This window comes from Panthera tigris, chromosome B4 (genome assembly GCF_018350195.1).
Source record: "Panthera tigris isolate Pti1 chromosome B4, P.tigris_Pti1_mat1.1, whole genome shotgun sequence".
Taxonomy (NCBI): Eukaryota; Metazoa; Chordata; class Mammalia; order Carnivora; family Felidae; genus Panthera; species Panthera tigris.
In genome coordinates, this window is record NC_056666.1 from 76,350,890 (window position 1) to 76,376,711 (window position 25,822).

Genomic DNA, 25,822 nt, shown 5'->3' on the forward strand with positions numbered 1-25,822 from the left:
TGAATAAATTAATAAATGAGGAAGAAGAGACAAATTATAGTACATAAGAACTTCAAATAATTTATGTAGATATTCATCCTAAAAGAAAGGGAGCACAATCCCCTTTTCCTTAAGTATCGGCTGCACATATAGACTTATTTTAAAAAGCAAAGTATGGAAAATGAAGAAAAAGAGTAACTTTACAGTGGAGAAACCTGACAAGCACTACTTTAGCCACGTGGTCAAGGTCAACATTGAGTCATTTGATAGTACGTACCCTTGAAATCGTATGATGACAATGGTACTTTACCTCTGTGATCTTTCTCCTCAAAATCCATAACCCCAGAGTAAATGTGAGAAAAACACCAGACAAATTCCCATAGGGGAGCATCATATAATATATCTGACTGGTGCTCCTCACATGTGTCAGGAACATCAAACAGAAGGAAAAGTCTGTGAAATTGTCACAGCCAAGAAAGCCTAAGAAGACATGACAGTTAAATGTAATTAGGTACCCTGGATGGAATCCTGAAACAAAAAAGGACATTAGGTAAAAACAAGGAATTATGACTACAGTCCATAAATTATGGACTTTAGTTAATAATGTGTCAATACTGGTTTGTTAATTATAACAAATGTATCATACTAATATAATATATTAGTAATAGGGGAAACTATGGAGAAATATGGAATTCTCTGTACTATTTTCTCACTTTTTTTTATAAATCTAAAACTACCTTAACAAAATAAAGTCTATTAAAAAATGAAAGTGAAATAAAGACATTCTAGATGAGCAAAACGGAAAGAATTTGCTGCTAGTAGACCAGCCTTATAAGAAAGACAAAGAAGTCCTTCAGGTTGAAAGGAAATGATACCAGAGGATAACTCAAATTCACACAAAGAAATAAAGAGCACAAGTATATGTAGGTAAAAATATGCTTTCTTTTCCTCTCTTAACTGATTAAAAAGACAATCATATAAAACAATAATTATGAACTATGTTGTTGGGCTTATGATACATAAAAATGTAATATATATGACAAAATCCAAAGGAGGGGAAGAGAATGGAGCTAATGGAGCAAAAATTCTATATTTTTCTTGTATTAAGTTAGCACTAATCTGAAACAGATTGTGATAATTTTTTTAAGTGTATTTATCTTGAGAGAGGAGAGAGAGAGAGAGAGAGAGAGAGAGAGAGAGAGAGAGAGAAAGTGAATGGGGGAGCGACAGAGAGAAAGGGAGAGGGAGAATCCCAAGTAGACTCCACACTGTCAGTGCAGAGCTCAACATGGGGCTCAAACTCACCAATGGTGAGATCATGACCTGAGCCAAAATCAAGAGTCCAATGCTTAACCAACTGAGCCACACAGGCGCCCCAGGTTGTGATAATTTAAAATGTGTACTGCAATCCCTAAAGAGCTACTAAGGAAATTACTCCAAAAATATAAGGGGAAAATGGAATTAAAATGGTACACTAGAAAATATTTGTTTAACACAAAAAGTAGTAAAAGAAGAACAGGAGAACAAAGAGATGAGACATGGAAAATAAACAGCAACACAACACATAAAAATCCAATCATATCAACAATTACATTAAATATGAAAGAATTAAATACTCAAAAGTGAAAGATTGCCCAATTTTATGTGTATTTGTGTATTTTTTTGTGTGTATATATATTTAAAAGCCAACACGATCCAATGATAAGCAACATATCTTAGATTCAATCTTGCACAGTAACCACAGGGGAGCTGGAGAGAATAGACTAATATCAAACAAAATAGACTTTAAGACAAAAAGAAAATGGTTCTAGATACAATGAGGGACATTTTATAATGATAAAAAGATCAGTTCATCAGTAAGCTATCACAATATGAACATATATGCACCTAATAACAGAGCCTTAAAATATAGGAAGCAAAACCAGACAGAATTAAAGAGAGAAATAGCTAACTCAGTAATAGTAGTTGGGAAGTTCAATATCCCACTCTTAATAATAGAACAACTAGACAGAAAATCAGTAAGGATATATACAGAAGACTAAAACAACAATATAAACCAACTGTAGAACACTCCACCCAACAAAAGCAAAATATATCTTTTCAAACACACACAGAACATTCTCCAGGATAGACCATATGGTAGGCTATAAAGCAAGTCATAATAAATGTAAAAGGATTGAAAGAATACAAAGTATGTTCCACAAAATACTTCACATGGGGTAGATAGATACATAGATATACAGATAACAGATAATTTCCTACTGGTTCTTCTTCTCTGGTTGAACACTGACCAATACAAGCTTTTGTTTTTGTTTTAAGTTATTTATTTATTTATTTATTTATTTTTAGTAATCTCTATACCCAATGAAGGGCCCAAACTCATGACCCTGAGATCAAGAGTCACATGCTCCTCTGCCTGAGCCAGCCAAGCACCGCCCCCCCATACAAGTTTTTAATATGACACTAAAACCATGAACCACAAAAGAAAATATTGACAAATTGATTTGACTTCATCAAAATCAAAAACCATTGGCCTTCAAATGCCCCATTAAGAAAATGAAAAGTCAAACCAAAGATTAAGAGAAAATGTTTGAAAATCACGTTTCTTTCTTTTTTTTTTAATGTTTCTTTATTTTTGAGAGAGACAGAGAGAGATAGAGTGTGAGTCAGGGAGAGGCAGAGAGAGAGGGAGACACATAATCCGAAGCAGGCTCCAGGCTCTGAGCTATCAGCACAGAGCCCAACATGGGGCTCCAACTCATAAACCAGGAGATCATGACCTGAGCCCAGGTCAGACGCTTAAATGACCGAGCCACAGAGGCGTCCCCCTTTTTTTTAATGTTTATTTATTTCTGAGAGAGAGAGAGAGAGAACGCCTGCGCGCACAAGCAGGGGAGGGGCAGACAGAGAGGGAGACACAGAATCTGAAGCAGGCTCCAGGCTCTGAGCTTGAACCCATGAACCACAAGATCATGACATGAACTGAAGTCAGACACTTAACCAACTGAGCCATTCAGGCGTCCCTGAGAATCACATTTCAAGACTTGTATTCAGAATACATAAAGGACTCTTAAAACTCAATAACAGAAATGGGAAAGCATTTGAATAGTCATTTCAGCAAAATAAATATAAGAATGACTAATAAGCACCTGGATAGATGCTCAACATCATCAGTCTTTAGGGAAATACAATTTAAAACCACAATGGGGGAGGGGAGTAGTGCTTGGGTGGCTCAGTTGGTTGAGAGGCGGACTTCAGCTCAGCGCATGATCTCACAGTTTGTGAGTTCTAGCCCTGCATCAGGCTCTCTACTGTCAGTGTGGAGCTTTGGATCCTCTGTCCTCCTCTCTCTCTGCACCTCACCCACTCATGCTCTCTCTCTCAAAAATAAATAAACATTAAAAAAAAAAATAAAACCACAATGGGATACCACTACACATCCTCTTGGAAAGGCGATCCTAAAGAAGTCCATAAAAAGTGTTGAGGATGTGGAGAAACTGGAACCTTAACACATTGCTGATGGGAACGTAAAATAGTGCCGTCATTTGGGCAATAAGTTAACAATTTCTTTAAAAGATAAGCATAAACTTACCAGCAATAGGTAAATGACCCAGAAATTCTACTCCTGGGTATCTACCCAAAAGAAATGAAAACATACATCCACACAAAGACTTATACATCTGGGTTTATAGCAGCATTATTCATAAAAGTCAAATGTCAAAATAATCTGAATGTCCATGAACTGGTGAGTAGGTAAACAAATTGTGGTATATGCAAAAAATGATATACAATTGGTCATAGAAAGGAAGAAACTACTGATACATCCTATAACATGGCTGAACTTCAAAACCATTACTTAAGTAAAAGAAACCACATATAAAAGACTACATATAATATGATTCCATCTTATGAAATGTCCAAAAAAGGCAAACTTATTGAGACAGAAAATAGATTTGTGTATGTTTGGAACTGGGGTGGGAGTGAGGATTGACTGCAAAAGGGCATGAGGGATCTTTTTTGGGATGAAGGAAATGTTCTAAAATTGAATTGTGGGGAGGGGGGCAGTGGTGGTGGCTGGCTGGCTCAGTCAGTAGAGCATGAGACTCTTGCTCTCTGGGTCATGACTTCAAGCCCCATGCTGGGTATGAAACCTACTTTAAAAAATAATAAAATAAAATAAAATAAAATAAAATAAAATATTGTGATGATAGCTACACAACTCTAAATTTACTAAAAGTCATTGAATTTTACATTTAACATATGTGAGTTTTATGGTATGTAACTTTTACTTTAATAAAGCCATTTTTTAGAAACAGTCAAATCTGTTTCCAATGTCTTAAAGCACCCTTACTTATTTTTTTCTTTTGTCTCTTCTTTTCTTCAAATAAAGATACACTAATTCTACTCAGTATCTTGACATTGCTCTCAATAGCTTTGTACATTTCTGGTAAAAACTCCATTTTTGCTATCCAGTGATGGTGTTCCTCAATATCAATTGCAGTCATCTCAGACAAAATGGCATCTTGAAGAGAGCAAAAAAAAATTATTTTTGTGTAGAAAAATGATTATAATCATATAGGCTTATAATATCGGCTAACTACTTCATAATATAGTATTGAGGAATATAGGTGTCTCACACTTACTGCTCTTCTGAGGCTTTTCTCTATGAAGAAATGAAGAAGGATGAGGCTTGGAATAGAAAGCTAAACAGTAAATCCTGGACGTGAAAATACTCTGGTAACTAAAATGTGAACATGTGTTTTAATATTGAGGAACTAAACCGCAACTCCTTTCATAAGTTGTCTAGTATTTTAAAACCTTCATTATATGAGATTTCTTGCAACTTAATGAAATTATTCTTTTTGTATTCTTAGCTTATTCATTCTTTCAGTCAGCCAAATGTCTCCTTTGTCATGTATTGTTCTAGATGTTGAGGATACAACACTGAATAAAACAAGTTCCCTGACTTCATACTGCTTGCATTCTAGTGAAAGGAGACACACAAAACACAAAAATATAAACATTAATTATATAGTATGGCAGATCATAAGAAATGCTACAGACAAAAATAAAAAATAAAGAGGAATGGACAGTGCCAGGGAGTAGGGAATGGAGATCGTCAGAGAACACATCATTTTAAAGTGAGATATAAGCAGAAAATGAGCCACATGGCTACTTGTGGACAGTGTTCCAGGCAAAGGAATAGTAAACATAAAGACACTGGGCAGAGGCATACTGGCATGCTTGAAGAGAAGCAAGGAGCCCAGAATTGCTGGCACTAAGTAAGCAAGACTACATAGTGCTTACTTTATTCTTACTGAAACAGTGGACAATAACTCTCTGAATAACCTCCTTAGTCTTCTTTTAAAGGTAGTCTGATTAACCCTTTAAAATTTACTTATAGATCCTGTTCTCTTTTTCATTAACTTCATGGTTTTCCTTTGAACCACTTCTGAAAACTTACTCCATTCTTCCAACCAGACCAGGATGTGCAAAAGAGTCTTTTCTCTAATTTCACTGTTCTTAGCATAAGTAACTATTTTATCCAGGAAATTTATTCTCCATTTCTTATGTTCTGGAAGGGAGATTTTCCTTCCGGAGTGCACATTCTCATCAACAGTGTAGCGATTGATTATTCGCTGCACATTGAGCAGTATGTCAGCCAGCTGCATATTAATGTCCTATAAGAATAAGAAGGGGGAATATATTAATACTCAGTTTATTGACAAATCAAACATCTGTTCATAATTCTCAACAAAGTGGGTTTATTTTTTTTTTAAGTTTATTTATTTTGAGAGAGACAGAGTCAGCATGAGTAAAGGAGGGGCAGAGAGAGGGAGACAGAATCCTAAGCAGACTCCACACTGTCAGCACAGAGTCTAATGCAAGGCTCAAACCCATGAAGCTGTGAGACCATGACCTGAGCCGAAACCAAGGGTTGGACACTTAACCAACTGAGCCACCCAGGCACGTCTCAACAAAGTTTAGAGGGAACATACCTCAATCTGATAAAGGATGTATATGAAAAGCCCATAGTGAACATTATATTCAATAGTGAAAAACTATAAGTTTTTCCTGTAAGATCAGGAACAAGACAAATATGTCCACTCTCACCACTTTTATTGAACATAATACTGGAAGTACTAGCCTTAGCAATCAGAGAAGAAAAAGAAATGAAGCATCTATATAGGTAAGGATGAAATTAAACTGTCACTATTTGCATATGACATGATACTATATATAGAAAACCCTAAGGGGGTGCCTGGGTGGCTCAGTCAGTTGAGCATCTGACTTTAGCTCAGGTCATGATCTCCTGGTTTGTGACTTCAAACCCTGCATTGGGTTCTGTGCTGACAGCCCAGAGCCTGGAGCCTGTTTCAATTCTGTGTTTCCCTCTCTCTCTGCCCAACCCCCACTTGTGCTTGCTCTCTCTCCCTCTCTCTCTCTCTCTCTCAGAAATAATAACTGAATAAACTTAAAAAAAAAAAAAAAAGAAAACCCTAAGGACTCAAACAACAAAACAAAACAACAACAAAAAACTGTTACCAGTAATAAATTCAGTAAAGTTGTAGGATACAAAATCAATACCTAGAAATTAGTAGCATTCCTATACACTAATAATGAAGTAGCAGACAGAGAAATTAAGGAAACAGTCCTATTTATGATTGCACCAAAAATAATAAAATACCTAGGAATAAACTTATCTAAAGAGGTGAAAGACCTGTACTCTGAAAACTATAAAATATTGATGAAAGAAATTGAAGATGACACAAAGAAACAGAAAGACATTCCCTACTCATGGGTTGGAAGAACAAATATTGCTAAAATGTATGAACTACCCAAAGCAATCTACACATTTAATGCAATCCTTATCAAAATATCAAGAGCATTTTTCATAGAACTAGAAGAAAAAATTATAAAATTTATGTGGAACCACAAAAAGCCCTGAATACCCAAAGCAATCATGAAAAAAAAAAAAAAAAAAAGCAAAACTACAGGTATCACAATTCAAGATTTCAAGCTATACCACAAAGCTGTAGTAATCAAAAGAGTATGGTGCTGGCACAAAAATAGACACATAGATCAATGGAACAGTGTAGAAAGCCCAGAAACAAACCCACAATTATAAGGTCAATTAATCTTTGACAAAAGAGGCGAGACTATGCAATGGGAAAAAGACAGTCTCTTCAACAAATGGTGTTAGGAAAACTGAACAGCTACATACAAATGAATGATCTTGGACTACTTTCTTACATCATACACAAAAATAAGCTCAAAATGGATTAAAGACCTAAATGTGAAACCATAAAAATTTTAGAAGAGGACACAGGCCATAATTTCTCTGACATCAGCCATAGAACATTTTTCTAGATACAGCTCCTGAAGCAAAGGAAATAAAAGCAAAGATAAGCTATTGGGATTACATCAAAATTAAGAGCTTGTGTACAACAAAGGAAACAACCAACAAAACTAAAAGACAGTGTACTGAATGAGAGAAGATATTTGCATTGCAAATGACCTATCCAGTAAAAGGTTAGTATCCAAAATATATAAAGAACTGATACAACTCAACACCCAAAACCCAAATAACCCAATTAACAAATGGGCAGCAGACATGAACAGACATTTCTCTAAGCAAGACATCCAGATGGCCAACATACACATGAAAAGATGCTCAACATCACCCTTCACCACAGATATGCAAATCAAAACTACAGTGAGATACCACCTCATACCGGTGATAATGGCTAAAATAAAAAACACAAGAAACAACAAGTGTCGGTGAGAATATGAAGAAAAGGAATGCTTCTGCACTGTTGGTGGCAATGCAAACTGGTGCAGTCATTGTGGAAAAGAATATGGAGGTTCCTCAAAAAATTAAAAATAGAACTGCCCTATGATCTAATAATTGCACTACTAAGTATTTACCTAAAGAAAATGAAAACACCAATTCAAAAAATATATACACCCCTATGTTTATAGAAGCATTATTTATAATGCCAAATTATGGAAGCACCCCAAATGTCCATTGATAGATGAATGGATAAAGAAGATGTGGCATATATACACAATGGAATATTAGCCTTAAAAAGAATGAAATCATGCCATTTGCAATGACATAGATGGAGCTAGAAAGTATAATGCTAAGTGAAATAAGTCAAAGACAAATACCATATGATTTCACTCCTATGCGGAATTTAAGAAACAAAACAAACAAAGGGAAAAAAAGAGAGAGACATATCAAGACTCTTCACTTTAGAGAACAAACTGATGGTTACCATAGAGGAGGTGGGTGGTGAGATGGGTAAAATAGGTGATGGGGATTAAAGAGTACACTTATCACGATGTGCACTGAGTAACGTATAGAATAGTTGAATTACTATATTATACACCAGAAACTAATACACTGTATATTAACTATACTGGAATGAAAATAAAAAACTTTTAAAAATGGTGGAGATACTAAATTTACAGTTGATGTGAGATGTATAACATATGTGAAAATGTTTTATAAATGACTGCCGTAAACAAGTAAGTAAAAGGAAGTTCCTTTTTTGTTTTTTCTTTACCTAGCCCTCACCCGTGGAAAGCAGGTATCAGATATTCCTCAACACTTTTATTTCATTACTTCACCTTCTCAAGAATCTATCAGCAAATTTATTTTGCTTATAACTGTATACCAATATTCTCAATAGGAAAGTAAATTGCTACCTCATACGTGTCTTTGGGAATTTGGGGAATCATTTTTGGTTGCAACAGTGACTGGGAGGAAGGATTTATTGATATTCAGTGAAAGGTGCTAAGGAATGCTAGCTCATTTTATAGTGGACAGTCCACACAATGAAGAACTGGCCCAATCCTGCATAGATTTTGACTGTCCTGAGACATTCATGTAGGTAAAAAGAAAAACATCTGTTTATAATTATTTGAGCCTGGAAATTTACTCCTGTTAAAATATAAACAAAATATTTTTTGCCTAGTTTAATTATATACTGAAGTTTCCAGGAATGCAAATATTATGTAAATCAAAGGAAAGATGTTCTTTAGAATTTCTCCGACAAATTTTACCATTCTGTTGGTACCATAGTACCAACAGCAATGCACTAACGTTAATAGTTATATAATATCAGTACGATAAACCTGCTTTTGTATCAACCTATATTCATAGCTTTCACATTTATTTTAATTCTACATATAGGTACAAGCCTCTGTCTACTTCTTTATTATGTCTTCTGGTGAAGTTGGCCTAGAATTTACACACTGAAATGCCTGTTATTAGAAATTACTTTCCTTTTATTTGCCCTCACATTTATTTATATTAATTATTTAAAGTATGAGTATAGATATTATATCTATGAATTTCACCTCAGGAATAAAAGGGATGCTGAAATATTTTATTTTTTAACGTTTATTCATTTTTGAGAGAGCATGAGTGGGGGAGGGGCAGAGACAGGGAGAGACACACAGAATCTGAAGAAGGCTCCAGGCTCTGAGCTGTCACCTCAAAGAAAGAAAGAAAGAAAGAAAGAAAGAAAGAAAGAAAGGAAGGAAAGCTCAATTGCAGCAAAAATTTAAGTCAGGAACACAGGAGAGTGAAGACAAAGTTTGATAAGCCAAGTGATGAAAAATAACACTATAAGCTAGCACATACCATAGTGGTCAAAGAAGAAAGAATACCAAATCTTTATCAATTATTCCAGAAAAACTAAAGAGGTAGTAGCACCTCCTAACTCATTTTTTGAGGCCAGCATTACCCTGATACCAAGGTCAGATAAAGACACCACAAGAAAGAAAGGAAAAAGACAGGGAACTATAGACCAACATCCATGATGAATATTGATGCAAAAATCTTCAACAGAATACTCTCAAACAGAATTCAACAGCACATTAAAAGGATTATACATTATGACTAAGTGGGATTTATTCCTGGAATGCAAGAATGTTTCAATATATGAAAGCCAATCAATGAAATATACCAAATTAACAGAACACTAGGAAAAACCCCACATGTTCATTTCAATTGATTCAGAAAAAGCATTTGACAAAATTCAACACCTTTTCATGATAACAACATACAAAAAACTAGGAATAAGAAGAAATTTCCTGAACATGATAAAGACCATATATGAAATTCCAGAGATAATATTGTCAATAGTGAAAGACTGAAATGTTTTCCTTTAAAGTCAGGAACAAGGCAAGAATGCCCACTTTCACCACTTCTAGTCAGCGTATTACTGTAAGTTTTAGCCAAAGCAATTAGGCAAGAAAAAGAAATAATAAAAGATATCCAAACTGGAAAGGAGGAAATAAAATTGTCTCTATTTTCAGGTGATATGATCTTATATGTAGAAAATCCTAAAGATTCCACACATGAAAAAACTGTTAGAACTAGCAAATGTATTCAGCCAAAGTTATGGATATGAAATAACACACAAAAATCAATTGTGTCATTATACACCAACAATGAACAATCTGAAAAGGAAATTAAGAAATCCATTTATAATAGTATCAAAAGAATAAAACCCTAGGAATAAATCAAGGAGGTGGAAAACTTGTACATTTGTAATTTTCACTACAAAATGTTACCAAAAGAAATGAAAGAAAGCACAAATAAATAGAAAGACATTCCATGTTCATGTATTGGAAGACTTAATATTGTGAAGACATCAATACCACTAAAACTAATCTACAGATTTAATGCAAACTGTATCAAAATTCCCATGATATTTTTTGCAGAAATAGAAAAATCCATTCCAAAATTCATATGGAGTCTCAAGGTACCCTGAATACCCAAAATGGTCTTGAGAAAGAAGAATAAATTGGACAGCACGCACTTCTCATTTTTAAAAAAGTTTATTTATTTATTCTGAGGGGGTGCAAAGAGAGAGAGAGAGAGAGAGAGAGAGAGAGAATCCCAAGCAGGCTCTGCACTGCCAGTGACGAGCCCAATGCAGAGCTCAAACTCATGAACCATGAGATCATGACCTAAGCCAAAGTCCGATGCCACCCAGGCGCCCCACACACTTCTCATCTTTAAATCCTAGTACAAAAGCAATGGTAATTAGAACAGTGTACTGGTATAAAGACATATATATAGACCAAGAGAATAGAATAGAGAGTCCCGAAATAAACTTTTGCGTATATGGTCAATGATTTTTTTTAATTTTAAAAAAAATTTTTTGAATGCTTATTTTTGAGAGAGAGAGACAGAGTACAAGTGGGGAAGGGGCAGAGAGAGAGGGAGACACAGAACTGGAAGCAGGCTCCAGGCTCTGAGCCATCAGCACAGAGCCCAATGCGGGGCTCAAACTCACAACCTGTGAGATCATGACCTGAGCCAAAGTCGGATGCTCAAGAGACTGAGCCACCCAGGTGCCCCTATAGTTGGGTGATTTTTGATAGATGCCAAGACCATTCAATGGTGAAAAAAAAAAAAAAACAGTCTTTCAACAAATGGTGCTGGGAAAACTGGAGATGCATGCAAAAAAATGAAGTTGGATCACTACCTTAAAGAATATACAAAAACTAACTCAAAGTGGATAAAAAACCTAAGCATAAGACCTAAAGTTGTAAAACAGAAGAAAACATAGAGGGAAAATTTAACGATATTGGATTTGGCAATGTTCTTGGATTTGACACCAAAACCATAGGCAACAAAAGTAAAAATAGACATATTAGACTAAATTAAATGTAAAACTTTTATGGATCAAAGGACACAACAGATTGAAAAGTCAAAGAAAATATTTGCAAATCACATCTCTGATAAAGAGTTAATATTCATATTACTTAAGGAACTTCTACAACTCAATATTAAAAAAATAATAACACAATATGAAAATGGGCAAAGGATTTAAATAGACATTCAAAAAAAATAAACAAATGGCTGGAAAGCATATGAAAAGAAGCTCAACATCATAATCATTAAGGAAATGCAAATCAAAATTACAATGAGATATTACTTCACAACCCAAATAGAAAATAACAAATGTTGGTGAGGATATAGAAAATTGGAACCCATGTGCACTGTGGGTGGGAATATAATATGGTGTAGCTACTATGGAAAACACTATGGTCGTTCCTCAAAAAATTAAAAATAAAATTACCATATGACCGAGCAACACCACTCCTGGGTATATAAAGAATTTAAAGCAATTGCAGGGTTGTATTGCACTACTAGTTATTTATCCAAAGTATACAAAAATGCTAATTCGAGAGGACACATGCATTCCAATATTTATAGCAGCACGATCAACAATAGACAAATTATGGAAAGAGCCCAAATATCTATTGACTGCTGAATGGGTAAAGAAGATGTGGTATATATATATACACAATGGAATATTACTCAGCAATCAAAAGGAATGAAATCTTGCCATTTGCAACAATGTGGATGGAACTAGAGTGTATTATACTAAGCAAAATAAGTCAGTCAGAGAAAGACAAATACCATATGATTTCATTCATATGTGGAATTTAAGAAACAAAACAGACGAACATAGGGAAAGGGAAGGAAAAATAAGATAAAGACAGAGAAGGAGGCAAGCCATAAGAGACTCCTAAATACAGAGACAAACTGAGGGTTGCTGGAGGGGAGGTGAGTGGGGAGTTGGGCTAAATGGGGGGTGGACATTAAGGAGGGCTCTTGCTGGGATGAGCACTGGGTGTTGTATGTAAGTGATGAATCACTGGATTCTACTCCTGAAACCAATACTACACTGTATGTTAACTAACTTAAATTTAAATAAATTAATTAAATATTTTAAAAAAGGATAAAAAAAGAATTAAAAGCAGGGACTTGAGCAAATGTTTGGACTCCTATGTTCATAGCAACATTACTCATAAGAGCAGTGAGGTGGAAACAACCCTAGTGTCCATTGATTAATGAATGGATAAACAAAATAGGATATATACACACAATGATAAAGAGAATTTATGAAAAATTTACAGCTAGCATCATACTTAACGGTGGAAGTCTAAAGTGCTCTAAGGATTCTGCTCTAATCACTTCTATTCAATATTGTATGAAGGTCCTACCCATCACAATAAGGTAAGAAAAGGAAATAAAAGAATAAAATTTGGAAAGGGAGAAGTAAAATGGTTTCTATTTACAGACAAAAACATTGTCTATGTAAAAACTCTACAAAAAACCTACCATTAACATGTTCACAGGATAGGAGACCAGTATACAAAACTCAAAACTTGTATTACTATAAAGTAGCAATAAATTGGAAATTGAAATGTAATCAAAGTGTCATTTCCAATACACTTAAAAACATGAAATATGGAGGTAAGCATTTAACAAAATAAGTGCAAGATCTGTACATTGAAAAATGAAAAACATTAAAAAAATAATAATGAAAAGAAAAGAAAATGAAAAATGAAAAACATTGATGAAAGAAATCAAAGATCTAAATAAATAATGATGATACCAAGCACAGGCAAGGATATAGAGCAACTGGAACTCTCATACATTGCTGGTGGAAATGCAAAGTAGTAAAGCTACCTCAGATAACAGTTTGGCAATTTCTTATAAATTTATGGTTCCATATGACCTAGCAATACCATTCCTAGGTATTTACTCAGGATAAATGAAAAGTTGTGTGTATACAAGAACGAATATATGAATGTTTGTAGTGATTTTATTCATAATTTCTCCAAACTGGAAACAACCAAAATATCCTTCAATTGCTGAATGAATACTTTATGCTAAAATGGAGTCAAATGACTACATAGGGTGATTTGATTTATATGGCATTCATGAAAGGGAAAACTATAGGGACAGAAAACTAACAGCTGCCAGGGGCTGGGGTTTGGGGAGGGGTAGACTACAAAAGGGCAAAGAGGAATATTTTGAGAAAATGGAACTATTTTAAATCTGGATTTTAGTGATGGTCACACATCTGTATGTCTTTGCCAAAACTCCCAGAATAAGACATCAATAGGGTAAATTTTATAGCACATGAATTTTACCTTAATTTTAAAAAATCCTCCAATTTAAAAAGCAAGCCTAAAAAATCTCATTTTTGTCATATTTGAAATAGAATTAAGAATAATACCTATCCATATCGGATTTTCATGGGGATTAAATGAGATAATCTATAGGTAAACTTTTACCATAGGTAACATGATAAACACTATAAATGCTACAAATTATTAAGTAGTTACTATGTGCCACAGAGGCAGAAGAGTCAGAATGAGAGGGTGGGCAGAGAAATCACCATAATTTGACCATCTAATCTAGAGTGGGGTAGAACAGAACCTGAGATGCAGGTAATAATAGCAAAAGCAAAATGAACATTTGTGTACCCATTGTCCAGCTGAAGAAACAATGTCTTTAAAGGCTCCTGTGTCCCCCATAGCAGCTATATCCCTTTCCCAATGCCAGGAGATAACTACTATCCTGAATTTTGTTCTCTGTACTTTTACTACTGTAATAGATTTAATGATGACCTTCCCCCAAAGGTATCAGGTCATAGTCCCTGGAATGTGTAAATGTTACTTCGTATTGAAAAAGGTGTTGCAGACTTTCAATCTGGAGTTCTCTCTTGTCCAGCAAGACAGCAGATGCAGAAATGAAAATGAGAGAGGCTAATGTCTGGGAGGAGACAAGAGACCCGAACAGGAGTTTTGTCTCTGTTTTTATTGAGCTCTCAAGACTTTACATACGTGGTGAATGTGCAGAAGGAAACAATCAGATAGTGACCATTAACCTGTGTGTGTAAGAAGCAAAGGGTTTGGGGGGCAATTGGCATTTGAAGTTGAGATCAAAGCACAATGATATACTGGAGCCAGATGGAAAGTGTTTTCCTGTAGGTGATACAACTAATTAGCTGTTATCTTTAAAGTTTAATATTGATGGAGCATACAGCTTTAAAGATAAATTACTCATCTCACTAGCTAACCTTGGGCGCTTTCTCCCTGCAGCACCCTATGCTTTGTTTTACTTAATGTCTAGCCCTGGACGCTTTCACCCTGTGGTGGCTTTCTGCCCTAAGCCTTGTTAACCCATTGGTGCAAGTTTAGAGAATTCTTTGAAGATGTGATTAAATTAATCATCTTGAGGTGAAGAAATTGTTTTTGAATTATCTCAATGAGCCCTATTACTATCACAAGTGTCCTTGTAAGAGGGAGGTAGAGGTCAAGATCACTGAACCTACAGAGAAGGTTCAATGTGAAAATGAGGCAGAGAGAAATTTGAAGTTGCTGGCCTTGAAGATTGGAGTGATGTGGCCACAGCCAAAGAATGCTGGCAGCCACCAGAAGCTGGAAGGAGCAAGGGATGGATTCTCCCCGAGGAAGAGTCCATAGAGAATGCAACCTCGCTGACATCTTGGTTTCAGTCACAGTGACCAGACTCAGTGTCTGGGTCATCTGATCTCTAGAACTGTGAGAGAATAAAGGTCTGTTGTTTTATACCACCTGTTTGACAGAAATTTGTTTTAGCAGAGAGAAACCAGAACACGTCACCCCAAAATATGCCTCTTTGATGTAAAAACTATTGAGCCAAAGGCAATGAAGAAGCAACAAATGCAGGAAAATCTCCCTCTACCCTACTTCGTTTCTGCCTAAAGGCAGGATGAAACTCTTTCTACCGAAGACAGATTTATTAGCATCAAAATAATCTGGTGCATAATAACCTTCCCACAGTTCACCACCATTGCTCTCCTTTGTCCTGTCATCTAGCCACAGATTTACTATTCTTTGTTGAAGATGCTACTATAAACTGCTTTGAGTTACTCTTTGTTTCTATTTCTTCCATATGCTGTACACTACACGTGCTAATGAACTGTTTATCTTTTGTTAATCTGTCTTTTAAAGAACCCTGGCTGAAAACGTAACATGGATAGAGGTGAAGTTTTGCCTCCCCTGCAGCAGACACATGCGCGCACATCCCTAGACAATAGATGGTGTCGTTTTGCCTGTTCCTGAATCATTCTCTATATACTCGTGTGACTTACTTTTTTCCCTCAACATTGTGTTTTCTAGTTTACCCATGGTGAAGTGAAGTGCGTATCTATAGTGAACTTACTTCCACTGACATCTATTTAATATTTTGTTGTGTAAATATGCTATAATTTATTTATTCGTTTGTTCATTCTGTATTTGTTTGTTACCAGTATTTTGATTTTACAAATGATGATGGAAACATTTCTGAAAATTCTTCCTGGTGCATATATGCAAGAGTTTCTCTAGAGCTGTGGTATCTGTAAGGGTTAAATTATAATGTAGGGCTAACCTGTAGCCTTAAGAAATAACAGCTTTGTTTTAACACTGTAGATTAAGAGATAACAGCCTTGTCCTATCAATCAAGGGAACAAAAGTTCAAGGAAAATCAACTGGATTAGTGTTTGATTGGATTGGGGCAAGGGCATGTCTGAACTGTTTCCACCCCCATCTGGGAACTATTTCTTTGTTCTGTTCCCAGGTGATGATAAGATGATGTGGTCACCTATAAAAACTCTGTACCCTGGCTGTTCGAGACCGCACTCTGGTCAAGAGTGTCAGTCCCGATCGGTTGGCCTTGCCTCTCATTGCAATAAACTTTGCTGTGACTGTCACTGCTGCCCGTAGCATTCTGTTTCAGGAGTTCTGTGGATGCAACAGTATCCACTATGGTAGCCACCAGCTACATGTGGCTACTGAGCAACTGTAACAGGCAAGTGTGACAGGAAATACATTTTAAATAGAAATAAACTAATCCAAATTTAAAAACTAACAATTCATTTATTGGAAAAATTTTACCTTTGGAAGAACTTGATATGTGAATCTACTGCTTCAAATATAAATTTTATAAATCTAAATATAGATCAAATATTTCTAATGAAAATTTACCATGCAATTTGTGTAAGAGCAAAATACAGGCTGGATTTCAAAGACCCAATAACGAAAACAATGTATATCTCATTAATAATTTTTATATTGATTAAATGTGGAAATGATAGTATTTGGAATAAAATTTATTAATTTAACCTCTATCTTCTTACTTTTCACGTAGTGGTTTTTAGGAAATTTTAAAAAATATTTTGTTTTAGGGGCGCCTGGGTGGCTCAGTCGGTTAAGCGGCTGACTTCGGCTCAGGTCATGATCTCACGGTCCGTGTGTTCGAGCCCCGCGTCGGGCTCTGTGCTGACAGCTCAGAGCCTGGAGCCTGTTTCAGATTCTGTGTCTCCCTCTCTCTGACCCTCCCCTGTTCATGCTCTGTCTCTCCCTGTCTCAAAGATAAATAAACATTAAAAAAAAAAATGAAAAAAAGAAAAAAAAATTGTTTTAAATTCCAGTATAGTTAACACACAGTATTATAATAGTTTCAAGTTTACACTATAGTCATTGAACAATTCCATTCATCACCCAGTACTCATCACAAGTACACTCCTTAATCCTCATAGCTTATTTTACCCACCCCCCCACCCACTTCCCCTCTGGTAACCATCAGTTTGTTTTCCATAGCTAAGAGTCTGTTTCTTGGTTTCTCTCTCTTTTTTCTTTTTTGATAGCTCCTTTCTCGTTTGTTTCTTAAATTCCACTTATGAGTGAAACCATATGGTATTTGTCTTTCTCTGACTGATTTATTTTGCTTAGCACTATACTCTTAAGCTCCACCCAAGTTGTTGTAAATGGCAAGATTCCATTGTTTTAATGGCTGAATAATAATATTCCATTGTAGGGGTGCCTGAGTGGCTCAGTCGGTTAAACGTCTTACCTCGGCTCAGGTCATGATCTCGTGGTTTGTGAGTTCGAGCCCCACATTGGGCTCTGTGCTTTGGATTCTGTGTCTCCCCCCTCTCTCTGCCCCTCCCATGCTCATGCTCTGTCTCTCAATAATAAATAAACGTTAAAAAAAAAAATTCCATTGTATATATATGCCACATCTTTATCCGTTCATCTATCAATGGATTTTTGGGGTGCTTCCATAATTTGGCATTATAAATAATGCTGCTATAAACATAAGGGTGTATATATTTTTTGAATTGGTGTTTTCACTTTCTTTAGGTAAATACCTAGTAGTGCAATTATTAGATCATAGGGCAGTTCTATTTTTAATTTTTTGAGGAACCTCCATATTCTTTTCCACAATGGCTGCACCAGTTTGCATTGCCACCAACAGTGCAGGAGCATTCCTTTTCTTCATATTCTCACCAACACTTGTTGTTTCCTGTGTTTTTTATTTTAGCCATTATCACCGGTATGAGGTGGTATCTCACTGTAGTTTTGATTTGCATATCTGTGGTGAAGGGTGATGTTGAGCATCTTTTCATGTGTATGTTGGCCATCTGGATGTCTTTTTTTTTTAACTTTTTTTTTTTTTAATTTGTTTTTGAGACAGAGAGACAGAGCATGAATGGGGGAGGGGCAGAGAGCGAGGGAGACACAGAATCCGAAGCAGGCTCCAGGCTCTGAGCCATCAGCCCAGAGCCCGACTCGGGGCTCGAACTCACTGGACCGCGAGATTGTGACCTGAGCCCAAGTCGGACGCTTAACCGACTGAGCCACCCAGGTGCCCCTGGATGTCTTGTTTAGAGAAATGTCTGTTCATGTCTGCTGCCCATTTGTTAATTGGATTATCTGGGTTTGGGGTGTTGAGTTGTATCAGTTCTTTATATATTTTGGATACTAACCTTTTACTGGATAGGTCATTTGTAATGCAAATATCTTCTCCCATTCAGTACACTGTCTTTAGTTTTGTTGGTTGTTTCTTTTGCTGTACACAAGCTCTTTATTCTGATGTAATCCCAATAGCTTATTTTTGCTTTTATTTCCTTTTCTTCAGGAGCTATATCTAAAAAAAATGTTCTACGGCTGATGTCAGAGAAATTATGGCCTGTGGTCCCAGAGAGGGGACTTACCACAGCTGCTGCCAGGATCACGATTCCACAAAGCTCACAGTTTCAGGAGATGCAGTTTTGGCAAGGTTTGTGCTGGTCTTCTGGGGGAGGGGACCTACAGCACCAGTACTGAGACAAGCCCGGCTGGAGGGGGCAGATCCCCAAAGCCTGGTGGGGGGTGGGGCATGGTGTAAGCAAGTTAGGAAGTGAATGTTGGGGTAGTGCTGGTTCTTGCAGTGGCCATGTGTTTATACTGGGATAAAGGGAGGGAAATGTGCCTGCCAGCTCCTTTGTTCCTGGAGAAGTCTCCCAATGAACCTGCCCCTCCAGTACATGCTCTGAGATTAGTAAACAAATCTCTTTCCCTTACACCCCAGGCATCTTTCAAACTTCTGCTTCTGTGCTGTTTCTCCATGGGTTATTTGTTGCTCTATGGCATTAAGTGTAAGGGCTCAGTTTCCTCTGGCCTTCCTGGCTCTCCCAGAGTGAGCCCACTGATTTTTTAAATTCTAGGCTTTGGCTTGTGTCCCTGAAGCACGGATAAGATGATGAGATGAGATGAGATGAGATGAGATACAAATAAAATTCTAGGCTTTAAGTTCTGCTGGTTGGAAGAATTCATGAAATTTGGCCCCTCTGGTTTTCAAAGCCAAACGTTATGGAGAATCAGTCTTTCTGGTGTAATAGCAGGTTTCTTTCCCTGCTCCATGCCCACAAGTCCCTCCCTCCAGGGGAGAGTCCAGTGAATCCCTTTAGCTCCTCACTGTGTCTCCACCCTTCCTAATCTCTTCAGTGTGGCCTCTTCTCTACATTTAGCTGTGGAGTTTGATCTGCCAGTCTTCAGGTTGTTTTCTGGGTTCTGATGTGAGTGTTATGTAGTTGTATACATGGGACAAGGTGAACAGGGTCCTCCTACTCTGCTATCTTCCCAGCAATCTCTCTCTCAGTGTATCTTTTTATATAATCTGACTTTTACCACCATAGTAATGTTTTACAAACCATTCACATAATAAATAAACTGTTGAAACCAACCAGTATATAGGGTGACAAGAAATGGATACAAACACTAACAACTGAAGTTAATTATATACAAATGAGTAATATAACCACATTGGGAAGAAAAAAAACCAGCTAGTACCCTTGGGGAAAAAAATAATAATTTAAGGTTAAATACAAAGAACGGTTCATAAATGCTATACTAGTCAGTAAATGTATTTCTTGCATGGAAATGAGTTAGCAACTCTGAAACTACTCTATGGGTACATTAGAAATGAATGAATAAATAAATGTATTGTAGATAATAAGAACTGGGTTTCTCACTCTTATGAAAGAAGTTACAAATAAGGAATAGGAAAAGACTAAAAATGAACCCTATGGTATAGGATTGGAACCTGAACTATCAGTATTAAATCATGTTTTAAATATACACAAAGATAAATATAGATGTATATATCTACATAGGCTAATACATATACATATACATATACATATACATATACATATACATATACATATACTTTCTAGCTCTCTTTGGTAAGAGGGCCTAGAAGAAACAACACTCCAGTAATAATGAACACACCTAGCCCCAAATCTTGGTTTCTAAACATCAGTCTCCAAGAAAAGGAACAAGAGTTTTTGGAAAAATCATTGATTTCAGGGCTGGACAGGGAATGTATAAGATGATCCTGGAACATCTTGTGGTTCCAGAGAGATAGATAGATAGATAGATAGCCACTTGTTGAAAGAACACAGGAGTCGAGATATGTTCATCAGATTATTCCTTTCTGCCTGTGGACACTGCTGAGTAAGCATCATTAAAGTCTCCCCTCCCACAGCTGTCACGTCTAAGTCAGAATCTACTAAAGAGCCCGAATGGCTGCAGAAGCTTTTTTATCGGAGGTTTGAGCTTCGAAACAACTGATAAGAGTCTGAAGAGCCATTTTGAGCAGTGGGGAACACTCACTGACTGTGTGGTAATGAGAGATCCAAACACCAAGTGCTCCAGAGGCTTTGGGTTTGTCACCTATGCCACTGTGGAGGAGGTGGACGCAACCGTGAGTGCAAGGCCACACAAGGTGGATGGGAGAGTTGTGGAACCAAAGAGGGCTGTCTCGAGAGAAGATTCTTAGAGACCTGGTGCGCGCTTAACCGTGAAAAAGATTTTGGTCGGTGGCATTAAAGAAGACGCTGAACAACATCACCTGAGAGATTATTTTGAACAGTAGGGGAAAACTGAAGTCATTGAAATCATGACTGACCGAGGCGGTGGCAGAAAGAGAGGCTTTGCTTGTGTGACGTTTGATGACCGTGACTCTGTAGACAAGATTGTCATTCGAAAATACCATACTGTGAACGGCCACAACTGTGAAGTCAGAAGAGCCATATCTAAGCAAGAGATGGCCAGTGCTTCGTCCAGCCAAAGAGGTCGACGTGGTTCTGGAAACTTCGGTGGTGGTCACGGAGGTGGTTTTGGCGGGAATGACAACTTTGGTCGTGGAGGAAACTTCAGTGGGCAAGGTGGCTTTGGTGGCAGTCGAGGTGGCAATGGATACAGTGGCAGTGGGGATGGCTGTCACGGATTTGGTAATGATGGAAGCAACTTTGGAGGTTGCGGAAGCTATAATGATTTTGACAGTTACAACGGCCAATCTTCAAACTTTAGACCTATGAAAGGAGGCAATTTGGGGGGGGCCGAAGCTCTGGCCCCTGTGGTGGTGGAGGCCAATACTTTGCCAAACCACAAACCCAGCGTGGCTATGGTGGTTGCAGCAACAGCAGCTATGGAAGTGGCAGAGGTTTAAAAAAATATTTTTATTTTATTTTATTTTTTTAATTTTTTTTAACGTTTATTTATTTTTGAGACCGGGAGAGACAGAGCATGAACAGGGGAGGGTCAGAGAGAGGGAGACACAGAATCTGAAACAGGCTCCAGGCTCTGAGCTGTCAGCACAGAGCCGGACGCGGGGATCGAACTCACGGACCGCGAGATCGTGACCTGAGCCAAAGTCGGCTGCTTAACCGATTGAGCCACACAGGCGCCCCTAAAAAAATATTTTTAATGTTTATTCTTTGAGAGAGAGAGAGAAAGAGAGAGCATGAGCAGGAGAGGAGTGGGGGGAGGGGGGGGGACACAGAATCTGAAGCAGACTCCAGACTGTCAGCACAGAGCCCGATGGAGGGCTCGAACTCACAAACCGTGAGATCATGACCTGAGCCGAAGTCAGACGGTTTTAGGTTTTAATTACTACCAGGAAACAAAGCTTAGCAGGAGAGAGTCAGAGAAGTGACAGGGAAGCTACAGGTTCCAACAGATTTGTGAACTCAGATAAGCACAGGGGTGGCAGGGCCTAGCTGCTACAACGAAGACACATTTTAGACAATACTCATGTGTATGGGCAAAAAGCTCGAGGACTGTATTTGTGACTACTTGTATAACAGGTTATTTTAGTTTCTGTTCTGTGGAAAGTGTAAAGCATTCCAACAAAGGGTTTTAACATAGATTTTTTTTTTTTGCACCCATGCTGTTGATTGTTAAATTAAAAGTCTGATCATAACGCTGCATCAATGTGTCTTTAAAAAAAAAGAAAAAGAAAAAGAAAGAAAGAAAAAAAAAGAAAGAAAGAAGGAGCTCCTAATGGCCAAATCTGGAAGAATTGAAGCAATAACAATAATAATAATAATAAATTATAACCTACAGGATAAAATAAATATCTGAGTCTCTATCAATATTAGTGAATAAATAAATGGAAGAGGTAGTTCTTGCTGGCACAGAGTTCCAATTAATAAATGTGGAAGAGGGGCGCCTGGGTGGCTCAGTCAGTTAGGTGTCTGACTTCAGCTCAGGTCACCATCTCGCGGTCCATGAGTTCGAGCCCCGCACCGGGCTCTGGGCTGATGGCTCAGAGCCTGGAGCCTGCTTCCGATTCTGTGTCTCCCTCTCTCTCTGCCCCTCCCCCATTCATGCTGTGTCTCTCCCTGTCTCAAAGATAAATAAACGTTAAAAAAAATTTTTTTAAATAAATAAATAAATAAATAAATGTGGAAGAGGGAAAAGAAAATTACCCTTAGGTAACATCACAGTAATAATTGTTGCAGACAATATCTATCAATGAATTCCAAAATTCAGTGGACGAAAGTTGGAGAAGACACAGAATGTGCACAGTCTCAAAGTATCTTCCCCAAGGTATTTATTAACTACACAGGGAAAAATAGTAACTTTACAGTAAACAAATCATTTTAACCAAGTGATCAAGGTCAACATAAGTCATCATGCAGACCCCTGTAATATGATGTACTAAGGATGAAGATCATTTATGGGGTATTTTTGCCCCCAAAATGCATAATCCCAATCCCATCGTGAAAAATATTAGAGAAACCAAAAGTAAGAGACATTTAAAAAAGTTACATTCTTTGAAAATATCAAGATCTTGGAAACAATGAACAACCAAGGAAATGATACAGACCACAGAAGACTAGGGAGAAAGTAGGTGCTCTCTGAGACCCTGGCTAGGATCCTGGGACAGAAAAACACATTAATGAGAAAACTGATAAAATCAAATGAGATCTTCAGTTAATAGTACTGTATAAATTTTAATTTCCTGATTCTGGTAGTGTACTATGGCTATGTAATATGTTAACATTAGGGGAAGCTGATCTGAAAATATATGGAAAATCTATACTGTTTTGTGGCTTTTCTTTAAGTCTAAAATTTTTATGAAATAAAAAAGATTAGAGAAAAAATTATTTTGCATTATTTACTACAATTAAATCAATGCATACTTGACTGACCAGCAATTCCATTCATAGATGAAATGCATGCATATGTGTACCAAAAAATATTCACAGAAATGTTTATAGTGATATTATTTCTAGTAGAGAACAACAGTAGAATGGATAAAATCATAAAATGGAATGATAGTAACAAAAATTAATGAATTATAGTTCCATACAAAGAATCTCCTGAACATAATATTAAGCAAAAGAAACCAGACATTAAAGAATATATACTGCATGATTCCATTTATCGGGCAAAATCAACCTACAATGTTAAAGATGAAGATAATTGTCTTTTGGGAAAATGGGGAAGTTTATGTGGTGCAGATAACATATATATATATATATATATATATATATATATATATTTCTGGGATTTGTATATTTTGTGATAGTTCATGTAGTACTTTTATTTATTTATTTATTTATTTATTTATTTATTTATTGGGAGAGTGCAAGCAGGGAGGGGCAGAGAGAGGGGGACAGAAGATCTGAACTTGGCTCTGCACTGACAGGCTGACAGCAGCAAGTCCACTGTGGGGCTCGAACTCTTGAACTAGGAGACCATGACCTGAACCAAAGTCAGGCGCTCAACCAACTGAGCTACCCAGGTGCCCCTCGTGGAGTATTTTCAACTGTGAGTTTTCACTTATGTTTATTATAATTTTTAAAGTTTTTAAAAGAAGAGTTCAACCAATGCTTCCATTCTAGATGAAGTTACATGGACAAGATTCATCCTCTTATATAAGACAACTAAAAGAAGTCCACCTAAAATGATTATAAACCCCAGAACTCACACAGGGAGGAGAAGTATATTCTGTTCCCAGATTGACTAAAAAGCTTAGTTCATAGGACATCTTATGGAGTATTCAAACAGGCTTTTGCCTCATAGTGGGGGCAAAATAAGCTGTAGACTAAATGCTCCTATAGTCTCATCTAACAGTGAACAAAAGGATCAAACTACTGCTACATAAATGTGTCCTAAAAGTTTGAAAATATTTATCGGATTAGAAAAATGCCCAGCATCTAGCAAGATAAAGTTCACAATATCTGACATACAATAAAAAAATATCAGGCAAAAGAAGTGACATCAGGGAAGATAGCTGAGGAGGAAGCACAGGAATCCATCTCTCCAACTAAACAACTGTATTGGCAGAGTCTATCTGATTTAACTAATTTGGGATTCTGGGGTTTATTCAATGCTTTACAACTTTTAAGGGAAGGCTTGACCAGTAAAGTGTAATTTCAGCCTTTAGAACTATAGCCGGTATCCATTCCCCACCTTCCACCCCTCTTACAGGAAACGTTCCTAGAGCACCTTACAAGAGCTAGAGTAGGCAGTAAGTATCTTCTCTTGTAAGTAAGAAATCTTTGTTCTGATTGTGAATTATTGTTTCAGATCAGGGAGGTGCAGATACAAAGCCAGGCTAGCATTGTTGGAATCTCCACTGAGTGAAGCACCTTTCAAGGGGTTTAAAGATATAGCTTCTGCTCTTTTCCCTTCAGTTTCTTTTTTGGCCCTTTAGGAGCCAGACATTTAAAGAGTAGGAAATCCAAAAGCAATTATATGTTTGGGGGAATTTGGAAAATCATTATGGGGGCTCCTGGGTGGCTCAGTTGGTTAAGCGTCCGACTTCGGCTCAGGTCATGACCTCACTCACGGTCTGTGAGTTCGAGCCCCGCGTCGGGCTCTGTGCTGACAGCTCAGAGCCTGGAGCCTGCTTCAGATTCTGTGTCTCCCTCTCTCTCTGACCCTCCCCTGTTCATGCTCTGTCTCTCTCTGTCTCAAAAATAAATACACATTAAAAAATTAAAAAAAAAAAAAAAAAAGAAAATCATTATGCATGCCCAAAAAAAGATGCAGGCTGATGCCTGGCACATAGAGATTAAAACAAACAAAACAAAACAAAACAAAACAAAACAACCCCTGGAGGTAGTGGAGAAGGATATTTTCATTTTCAGACTTACCATATTATAACATTCAAATGTCCAATTTTCAACAATAACAACAAAATCACAAGAGACACAGAGAAATAGGAAAGCATGTTCTATTCAAAGGGGAAAAAAAGTTGTAAAAACCATCAACAAGGAAGACCAAATTGCAGTCTTCCTAGACAAAAACTTTAATAAAATAATAAAATAAAATAAATAAAAATTTAAAATAAAATAAAACAAAATTTTAAATAAAATAAAATAAAACAACTGTCTTAAAGATACTTAAAGAGTTAAAGGAAGACATGGACAAG

At 36.9% G+C, this 25,822-nt stretch overlaps 1 protein-coding gene and 1 pseudogene across 5 annotated transcripts in view; one reads left to right on the forward strand and one right to left on the reverse strand.

Moving 5' to 3' along the window:
• Positions 1-25,822, reverse strand: part of FAM186A (family with sequence similarity 186 member A) — a 75,842-nt gene that overhangs the window by 29,732 nt on the left and 20,288 nt on the right. For 4 of the 5 annotated variants that reach the window (XM_042992262.1, XM_042992263.1, XM_042992261.1 and 1 more), the window contains exons 2-3: positions 5,444-5,660; positions 4,331-4,501 (exon numbers count right to left, since the gene is read on the reverse strand). The exons of the other annotated variant lie outside the window; for it this stretch is intronic. In XM_042992262.1, the coding sequence (XP_042848196.1) occupies positions 4,331-4,501; positions 5,444-5,660 (388 nt within the window). The remainder of the gene's footprint in view (positions 1-4,330; positions 4,502-5,443; positions 5,661-25,822) is intronic. 5 annotated transcript variants of the gene reach the window in all.
• Positions 20,623-21,603, forward strand: LOC102951704 (annotated as a pseudogene).